At 47.9% G+C, this 10,507-nt stretch overlaps 1 protein-coding gene across 6 annotated transcripts in view; it reads right to left on the reverse strand.

The window, feature by feature from the left end:
* Nucleotides 1-10,507, reverse strand: part of plxnb1b (plexin b1b) — an 88,933-nt gene that overhangs the window by 20,494 nt on the left and 57,932 nt on the right. For all 6 annotated transcript variants that reach the window (XM_013138132.4, XM_029113905.2, XM_034287194.1 and 3 more), the window contains exons 5-9: nucleotides 9,459-9,641; nucleotides 4,239-4,367; nucleotides 2,759-2,859; nucleotides 954-1,086; nucleotides 301-457 (exon numbers count right to left, since the gene is read on the reverse strand). In XM_013138132.4, coding sequence (XP_012993586.3) covers nucleotides 301-457; nucleotides 954-1,086; nucleotides 2,759-2,859; nucleotides 4,239-4,367; nucleotides 9,459-9,641 — 703 coding nt within the window. The remainder of the gene's footprint in view (nucleotides 1-300; nucleotides 458-953; nucleotides 1,087-2,758; nucleotides 2,860-4,238; nucleotides 4,368-9,458; nucleotides 9,642-10,507) is intronic.

Raw genomic sequence — 10,507 nt, forward strand, 5'->3', positions numbered from 1 at the left:
TGTCTGTCTGTGTGCGTGTCTGTCTGTCTGTGTGCGTGTCTGTCTGTCTGTGTGCGTGTCTGTCTGTGTGCGTGTCTGTCTGTGTGCGTGTCTGTCTGTGTGCGTGTCTGTCTGTGCGTGTCTGTCTGTGCGTGTCTGTCTGTGTGCACAGCATCTGCTATGTGATTATAGTTAGTGCTGTTGCTTACAGTGTAAAAACAACAGTGACTGGCCAACACACGCGCACGCACGCACGCACGCACACGCCAGTGATCCAGGTTCCATGCTTGGCACCAGGGATGTCCCAGGCTCATCTCTCACCTTGTCCGGGGGGCACGGCGGGCACCCCCGGGGGGTCCGGGGAGCGGCAGATCACACCAGTGTCTGTGACAGTGGCGGGACTCTCAGAACCATGGAAGAAACAGGAGTAGGACTCCTCCTCTTCCAGGAGGGGCAGGCGTGGGACTGACATGGAGATCTGAGGGACGAGGCAAGAGGAAGGAGAGGGTGAAAGACCAGAAAGTGAATGATCTACGCAAATCCCCAAAAATCTCCCATATCACTCTACCCCCTGACCAAACAGCAGATACAAGAACGCCTTCATTTCTATTTAAACTACCGAGACACACTGAAGGTACAGTGTCTCCGGTGTTTATCTGTCCAATGACGCTCCCCTCCTGTTATCCATCCACCAATCTCCCATCTTCAATGTCAGATGGTACACGTCGTCTCACGTGATTTATCTGTGGAGCTCCCCAGATCCGGAGCACTCTGAACATTATTCATTCGGATGGCTGTCATACTGAGTTGAGGCAGGGCCACTGATGTCTGATAACCATCTCTGCTGTTACAAAGGGGGTAAATCAGCTTGTGACTCTGCTCTCCACCAACCGAGGCCCATGCACACACTCCAAGGAGTGCTCGGGACATTAGCAATGCCTCACATGCACATGAACGCACGCACACACACGTACACTTCTGGTCTCCTCTCGGCTGATGTTGGAGGGGCTGAGGGTCTGGACACTGAGACACTGCTGCTCCATGTCAAAGCTCCACAACCACTGGCTCCCCTGGGCCCCACGGGAACACTGAGACTGCAGCCCACACCTATGATACATAACCACAGAATTACTATCCCGCATACGATACGTTATCATGGAATGACCAACCCCATCCAATACATTACCATACATCACTAGAGAATTATTATCCTTCATACAGCACATTATCATACAATATCATCCCCATGCAATACATTACTTCAGACAAAACATCACACCATACAATTACCGGTTTCCCAGTCCCTGCAGCGGAGAAGCATCCCCATGGCATGATGCACCCACCAACACACTTCACCGTAGAGGTGGTATTAGTCAGGTAATAAGTAGCACCTTGGTTTCACAATACATAGTGCTTGGCATTCATGTCTAATGTTTAGATTTTGGTTTCAACACTCTAGAGAATCTTTTCCCCCACGCTCTCAGTGTCCATCCAGGCCACAGCTAGTGAGGCCATAACCGGGTGAGGGTAGAAACTGGTACAACTGGTTGAGGGTTGAAACTGGTACAACTGGTTGAGGGTAGAAATGGGTATAACATGGTGAGGGTAGAACCTGGCGAGGGTATAAACGGGTAGAACCTGGCGAGGGTAGAACCGTGTGAGGGTAGAAACTGGTACAACTGGTTGAGGGTAGAAACTGGTATAACATGGTGAGGGTAGAACCTGGCGAGGGTATAAACGGGTAGAACCTGGCGAGGGTATAAACGGGTAGAACCTGGCGAGGGGATAACCGGGTAGAACCTGGCGAGGGGATAACCGGGTAGAACCTGGCGAGGGGATAACCGGGTATAACCTGGCGAGGGGATAACCGGGTATAACCTGGCGAGGGGATAACCGGGTATAACCTGGCGAGGGGATAACCGGGTATAACCTGGCGAGGGGATAACCGGGTATAACATGGCGAGGTGAGGGAATAACTGGGTAGAACCTGGCGAGGGTATAACCGGTTATAACCATGTGAGGGTATAACCGGGTGAGGGTAATGAGAAAAAGGGAGAGAAAGGAGAGAAGGATGGCACTGTGTAGGAAGAAAAGGAGAGTGTGATGGGGGAACGAGAAATCAAAGGAGATAGCTAAACAGACAGTAAACAACTAGTTGAGTTAGTAAAAAGAACACTGATCAGGACTGGGCCAGCATCATGTGCTGTTGTTGAGCCTGATTACTTCCTGGTCATTCTGTGTTGTTTATGTGCTCAGTTTCGAGTGTGTGGCAAAAAGCCTGGGTGTGGTCAACTGCTACGTGAAGGAAGACCTATAACTACAAGGCCTATAAATACAACTGACTACTGTATTGGATGACCACACGGTAAACACTGAATACTGTATCCCGAGGGCTGTTACAAATCCCTTCTTTGACCATGTTGGGTGTGATACCAGGGGTAAAGAGTTCCCCCTGATCCCTGGGACTCCACTGTGTTATTTTAGTCAAGTACAGGATAGGGTTGATTACATGGAAAACATTTTTAATTGGTTATGGTTTAATAATCATACATCACCTGACACTAAAAGTTGTCATGTACAGTACTGTGCACCTGAAAGTCAAACTAAAGTGATTTATTTGTAAAAAAAAAAAAGAAATTAATAAAATATATAAATTTCATGTATTTATATGTATATATTTTCTCTAAATTAAAATGCGTACTACCCAAATAAATGGCCTTGGTTTGACTTTCAGGGGCCTACGTGTTTTGTAGTGATGAATTGAGAAGAAGCGTCTCACCTCCCCTCCAGGACACACCATCCACAGTAAGGGTCATGAGCTGACAGACATTCCTGGCAGTCCAGGTGTTTGTGACACTCAGCCACCGGTCTCTTCTGCAGCTGTAAACGAAACAACAACAGGCAACGTTCATCGTGTCACCTTTTTCCAGTGTGTGACGATGAGACCGCCCTGAGCCGAGACCAGGGAGAACACATTTCAGGAAAAACCTGACCGTTGCCTACAACTGGTCGCACTTAGGTTGATGTGGTTCAACAGCGCATTGCCGGGTTTTTCACCTCGTTTGCCCTAGAACTAAAAAAGGCAACTTTTTGAATTTCCAGCTCAACCCTCTAACCACTACTGTACGCTGGTGAAAACACTGCCTCGTGTGGATAATATGAATGCAGTCATCCCTGTGTGGAGGGACGACAGGAACACCGTTGTGCCACAGTGTCAGAAGTGGGACTCATCTGGACTAACAGACAGAGCAGTCAGTCACGTTAGCAGGACAGCTCTAACTGACGGAGGACAACAGACAGAGCAGTCAGTCACGTTAGCAGGACAGCTCTAACTGACGGAGGACAACAGACAGAGCAGTCAGTCACGTTAGCAGGACAGCTCTAACTGACGGAGGACAACAGACAGAGCAGTCAGTCACGTTAGCAGGACAGCTCTAACTGACGGAGGACAACAGACAGAGCAGTCAGTCACGTTAGCAGGACAGCTCTAACTGACGGAGGACAACAGACAGAGCAGTCAGTCACGTTAGGAGGACAGCTCTAACTGACGAAGGACAACAGACAGAGCAGTCAGTCACGTTAGGAGGACAGCTCTAACTGACGAAGGACAACAGACAGAGCAGTCAGTCACGTTAGGAGGACAGCTCTAACTGACGGAGGACAACAGACAGAGCAGTCAGTCACGTTAGCAGGACAGCTCTAACTGACGGAGGACAACAGACAGAGCAGTCAGTCACGTTAGGAGGACAGCTCTAACTGACGAAGGACAACAGACAGAGCAGTCAGTCACGTTAGGAGGACAGCTCTAACTGACGAAGGACAACAGACAGAGCAGTCAGTCACGTTAGCAGGACAGCTCTAACTGACGGAGGACAACAGACAGAGCAGTCAGTCACGTTAGGAGGACAGCTCTAACTGACGAAGGACTAACAGACAGAGCAGTCAGTCACGTTAGCAGGACAGCTCTAACTGACGGAGGACAACAGACAGAGCAGTCAGTCAAGTTAGCAGGACAGCTCTAACTGACGGAGGACAACAGACAGAGCAGTCAGTCACGTTAGCAGGACAGCTCTAACTGACGGAGGACAACAGACAGAGCAGTCAGTCACGTTAGCAGGACAGCTCTAACTGACGGAGGACAACCGACAGAGCAGTCAGTCACGTTAGCAGGACAGCTCTAACTGACGGAGGACAACAGACAGAGCAGTCAGTCACGTTAGCAGGACAGCTCTAACTGACGGAGGAGCAGGCTGACTTACAGTGGTGGAGGTCATAACAAAGAGGTGCTCCTCAGAATGATCCAGAACCAGGTCAGAGCTGATGGGGGAGTTGGGCTGGATGGAGACAACGGCATACTCCTCCACCTCCCCACTAGGCCCCAGGAACACCTGGAGGACAGACAGAAGGTCAAGGAACCTGTTAGGAACATTTCATTTTGGCAGAGAAAACATGGGGGGTACATACACACCCCCAGTTCTAAAATACTGAAGGAACTGAGTGAATAAAGGGAAAAGGAGGGATGCAGAGAGACATGTGGCATCGTCAGTTACATGCACCCCAAAAACGAGCACCCTAATATCAATGTTGTTAATGTATGAGGTATTTTGTTGGTTTCAAACGAGATTGTGTGTGTGTGGGTGTGTGTGTGTGTGCGCGCGCGCGCAAGCAACTGTCTGAATATTACTTCAATCCGTGTGTATGGAAGATTTGTCTTGGCATTTCTTGAAAGCCCAATCGGACATGTCGACGCCAAAAACCTGCTCCCCTTTGAAGAGGCAGGAATCTTATTTTAGATGCTTGGTTCTGGTCTGCCATGTGGGGGGCACTGACAGGGCTCTCTGGTCTGCCATGTCGGGGGCACTGACAGGGCTCCTGGTCTGCCATGTCGGGGGCACTGACAGGGCTCTCTGGTCTGCCATGTCGGGGGCACTGACAGGGCTCTCTGGTCTGCCATGTCGGGGGCACTGACAGGGCTTCTGGTCTGCCATGTCGGGGGCACTGACAGGGCTCCTGGTCTGCCATGTCGGGGGCACTGACAGGGCTCCTGGTCTGCCATGTCGGGGGCACTGACAGGGCTCTCTGGTCTGCCATGTCGGGGGCACTGACAGGGCTCCTGGTCTGCCATGTCGGGGGCACTGACAGGGCTCTCTGGTCTGCCATGTCGGGGGCACTGACAGGGCTCTCTGGTCTGCCATGTCGGGGGCACTGACAGGGCTCTCTGGTCTGCCATGTCGGGGGCACTGACAGGGCTTCTGGTCTGCCATGTCGGGGGCACTGACAGGGCTTCTGGTCTGCCATGTCGGGGGCACTGACAGGGCTTCTGGTCTGCCATGTCGGGGGCACTGACAGGGCTTCTGGTCTGCCATGTCGGGGGCACTGACAAGGCTTCTGGTCTGCCATGTCGGGGGCACTGACAGGGCTTCTGGTCTGCCATGTCGGGGGCACTGACAGGGCTTCAGTATATAATTAATGCCTGTTATTGGAAAGCCTCTGATGAACGATGGGATCAGAGAACACGCGACAGGCGGCACAGCTGACCTGACTCCCCCTCTGCCATCCAACAGAATAGGATTATCTCATCATGGCGCATTATTGGGCGCATGTCTGGCCCTGCATAGATTCCATCATCTGTCAGCTTCATCTGGACGTACAGATACTGAAAAGAACACACACACACACATCCCAGACACACGCACAGACTTTTACAGACTGACTGACACACTCAAACATTCACTACACACACCTGGTCCGAAACATATTTTCACATGGAGGAGGATTGTTGCGGGGGTCCTGAATTGAGAAAGTGTGGGACAGTGAGAAGAGGAAGGGAGGAGTGCAGTAATGCCATTAGCAGAGACTACAGTAACATGATAATGTAAGGCTTGCAGTAACTGACATAACCTGACCCTATGGAGAAGCCGTCAAGCACATTAACCCACATCAATCGTAAGGAAGGCCTCCTACTTGCACACAGAGGAACCAGCAGGAAAGTAGCAGTGTTCATATAAATTGTTTAAATGGTTTTTTTGGACCGTGATGATACAATTGGTTAATCTGTCAGATATTGACTGAATATTTCTAAATTTCTCTGGTTGGATGTCAGCCCACCACTTCAAGCTCAACCTCAACAAGATCGAGCTGATCTTCCCTGAGCGAAGGCCTGTTCTGCCACCTCTAATCTCTTTGCCGTCTCATTCCCATAGGAGGGCAGATCCCACTCAGCCCAATCAGAGTTCTTCTCTGTCCAGGCACCGCAATGATCAAACCAGCAGTTTTCCGCCTGAAGCTAGGACAGCAGAGTCCCTGCTCATTTTCCACAACTTAAGAAACCCAATCTTATTGAATGGTATTTAAAATAACTCCACATCGCACAATGAAACCATCCATCAAAACAAGATTATATTTGGATCGTTCTAAAGCCAATTTCTAATAATAATCCCATTATACACACAAATCCACAAATCATAACTGTTGGGGGATGACTTTCATTGCTTCTAATAAAACACTTTAAATAAATAAATGTTTTAACATTCTTGTGACTCAAGTCACCAGACATTCTTAAATATGCAACGAAAAATGTTTGTATTCCATTGGGACCATTTTAAGCCACTACTATAGAGAATTTGACAGGTCATTATAGACCCTGGCTGAATGGCACCGGAAAGAGTGAGAGTCAACAGAGTAGAAGGAAAGTGATCCATCAATCCAACAAGATTGAAGTGTCAAGTGCATTTTGCAGCCCTCAAACACAGGAAATAAATTACTGAGAAGAAAAGTCATTCCAAAGGACGAGGCTTGTCCTTGGCTACAGTAAGTCTACCACGTATATCTCCTACTAATTCATTATTTCAATTATTGTGCTGCTTTTTGACATGTAGCTCTGTTTAACTTGGGAGGAAATTGGACATTTCCTGTCTTGGTGACAGGTGCTCTTATGACCTTTGGCCTTCGGAGGTTAATAATGAAATGTGACATTGGAATTACATGAACGGCCAGATACAATTAATTGATTTCAGAAATCCACTCTTCAAAATACCTCTTTCCGACCACAATTTTGTTTCCCTCGTCGGCCTTGTGAAAGTAACATTCATTAATCTTTCTCCTCAGGTAGCTTTAAATGCTGTGGGCGGGGCCAACCAAGAGGAACCATGTGGTTGGCCCATCCCGTAGTAGGGTTGTCAAGGAGGGCCGTTGCGTGTTGCCGGGCAGCAAATGACACAGACTGTGACACACAACGAAGCCTTAAGTCATGAAGTCGTTTCAGCCAGACATGAACGTGACTCATGTCCACAGTGGTCAGAATTGCGGTTCTGTGGGTCAGCGTGTGCAAATACTGTTAATGGGCTGTCATTGTTCTTACAGATCTTCCCTCTCTGCTCCACTACGTCCAGCCCTGGTCACAAGCGCAGTGCAGCCACTGACAAAAACCATACAAGGCACTAACTGATAGCGTAAGACACTTTCTGTAGAGAGAAGACTGTGTTACTATCGCTATAAACTATAAGGAAGACTGTGTTACTATCGCTATAAACTTGCACAGTATAATTATAAGCGTTGTGTTAACACCAACATGTTGACTTCAAGACCAATACGAGGTTTAATATTAAAATTGTCTTATCTAAAACGATAAAAACGAAACCTGAGCCCCATTACAAATAAACAAACAAACAAACATAAAAAAAAACATTGAAACAATTTTCCCCTTGATTTTAGCATGTGTTAAACAATGGGTTGTCTGATCAAAAAAGTTTGTCTGCATTAGCGTTCAAATACTTATTTTTAGTTTTGAGTAGCGACCTTTGGGGAGCTTACTGTAGCATAATATGAAGACGAGACGGCTTCTGTGACAGTAAAATTAAAACCCATAACTCACTACAAAAATGGGTAAAATAAAAGGAAATATACTTTAAGTGTGAAGATGTGTAACTTATGTTTGTTAAAAGGGTAACATTTAAAAGATATATTGGATTTTATATTCCTGTTTATAGGCTGGTTTTAGCAAATTACCAAACCTCACAAAACCTTGGGTACAGAATCGTTTGACTACCAAAGTTTGGGTATACCGTACAAAACTAGTAAATACTGTAAGTACACATCCTTGCCTTTGCGGAGAGTAATGGGTTTCCACCAATTAATGTATACTCGATCCATGTTCATAACGAAGAGGGGTGGAAGTTTCCTGGCGGAATGTTGGGTAAAACCAGAGGAAGTTTCATCTAGCCTTTTTTCTAATTTTTTCGGTCTTTACTCTCCCTCACGCCATCCCTCCCTCCCATCCACCTCCTCCTCCTCCTCTCTGTGACATCACAACATTCCCTCTCTCTCCACAGTGTGTGACTACGGGTGAACCCCTGAAGATACGTCTCTGTGTGACCCCCACCGTGACCTCTGCTCCACACCAGCCCTTGGCACCGCAGAAAACCATGCCTCCTGCCCACGCCAGCTTTCTGTGAGCCTGGCGCAACGCAGCACCCAGTGGATTATGCTTAATGCCATCCAAACTACCCAGCCAACCAACAGGACTGGCGCCAGCCAACAAGGCAACCCATTTGACAGGACTTAGCCCAGCCAACACGCCAACCAAGCTGACAGGATTTATTGCGGCCAAACATGGCCACCCCAAAGTCCAGGATTTATTGTTCCCGGGCCGCTCGCAGCTGCTGAGTTTGAATGGTCCCTGTAGCCTGTATCTAATGGATGGTACCGGCATCACATAGAAAAATAATTCTTAGTGTGCGTGTTCAACAATAGTGACAGTCCATGCTGCCACTCTTCAATATTAGAGGGACCAGTGATGTCACCCACTGTGGTGGTTTACAGAGCTTTGTCCCAAAACAATGGAGGGCTTAATGACAAGGGCCCATGTCACTGGACGACTAAAACACACCAAGAAGGGAAAGAGAGTGAACTGGGGGGTGATAATGAACAGCCAAAGAAAAGGGGGAGTGAGTAGGGTTCTCATTGTCCTTTAACAACAGTGCAAGTGTTAGTGGACAGAACCAGGGAAAGACAAAAACACACTAAGAACCACTTAGACCCATTAGTTAGCTGGTCGATTTGCTCCTGCTATTATTTCTGGAGTGCTATGTTTGTTCTGTTGCTCTGTGTGTGTGTGTGTGTGTGTGTGTGTGTGTGTGTGTGTGTGTGTGTGTGCGTGCGCGTGCGCGTGCGCGTGTCTGACTGGCATGTTGGCTGTGAATATCTGGGCGAGTCAGTGTTGTTGCTGGATCTTTAGTTATTTTATCAAAGGCTCATTTCCAGCAATGGAATGTACTGAATAAAAACAGATACCGGACACAGCTCCAAGGAACAACCAGTAAGGAACCTTCCGAGGTGTTCACTAGAAGAGACACCACTAGGGTCACAATGGCCGGTCAGGAGGATTAGGTTCCAGTTAGGAAGTGTTAGGACTAGCCCCAAAGAGAAACCATAGCATCTCAAACATGTGTCTCCACCAGTTTCACCCATCGGGTGTGTACCTTGCGCAGGTTCCCCTTAGAGTCCCCCAGGAAGGCGATGGTATGTCCCGCCCTCACGCTGACAGCCACGGCGGTGAGACGCGCCGACGGGCTGTTCAAAATCGGCTCGGCTTCCACCGGGACGCGGCTGGCCATTGGACTCGGCGTGTGGTCGGATCCACAGGGATATGCATCCAGGGTGTTCTGTTGGGTCAGGAGGAACAGAAGGTACGGATGGTTGGTGAGCCAGGACACACGTCACATAAGAACACGTTTATTTATGAATAATGACCCAACTGGACAAAAAACAGTCAACCACAAGTTGTTGTTAATGGGTCTACAAGTCGAACACACAAATATGCAGCTCCCTGGAATAAATCAAAGTCAAAAGCTCGGAAACTAGGCTGCTTTGATCAAGAACACATATGCTCTGAAACAATTTGCTCTATTGACTCCGCAAGACAAGAGAGGGATTGAACATCTATATTGACCTCCTCCTTGTATCCTATACAAACAACATTTAAATTTATAGTGGTTAGGTTGGAGGTGAAAGGAGGAAGATTTTTGAAGGAATTATGCAAAAGTGATTTAAAGCTGACTGGGAATTTGTTTTCGTTCCGAAACTTTGGCAGTGGAAGATCTATGCTCTGGCTACGGACCTGTTGTTTTTTGTTCTCCAGTTTTTGTGAAGAACTTTTAGGAACAGTCAACAGCCAAGTCCAGATGAACGCCAATTACTAGTACAGCAATCTGTTTCTACTATCTCACAAACACAAACACATCCACAGAATTTCATTAGGGCACCGCGTCAACATAAATGACCGGTACACAAGCTCCCGCAACAAAAAAACAATAATAAACACTGTTGATAGGTGCTTGTTTGGACGGTTTTATCTGGTGTGTTGTTTACATTTGTAACAGACTTTGCTCATATTAATAGTACAGTCACTAGCCTGACCCAATCATCCTCCATCTTCCTCTCACGCTCCCCACCTCCTCTCACGCTCCCCACCTCCTCTCTTCCTCTTGCCCTCCCGTCTGCTTCCTTGCTCCACTCTCCCAACGTCTCG

Source organism: Esox lucius, chromosome 17 (assembly GCF_011004845.1).
Source record: "Esox lucius isolate fEsoLuc1 chromosome 17, fEsoLuc1.pri, whole genome shotgun sequence".
Lineage (NCBI taxonomy): Eukaryota > Metazoa > Chordata > Actinopteri > Esociformes > Esocidae > Esox > Esox lucius.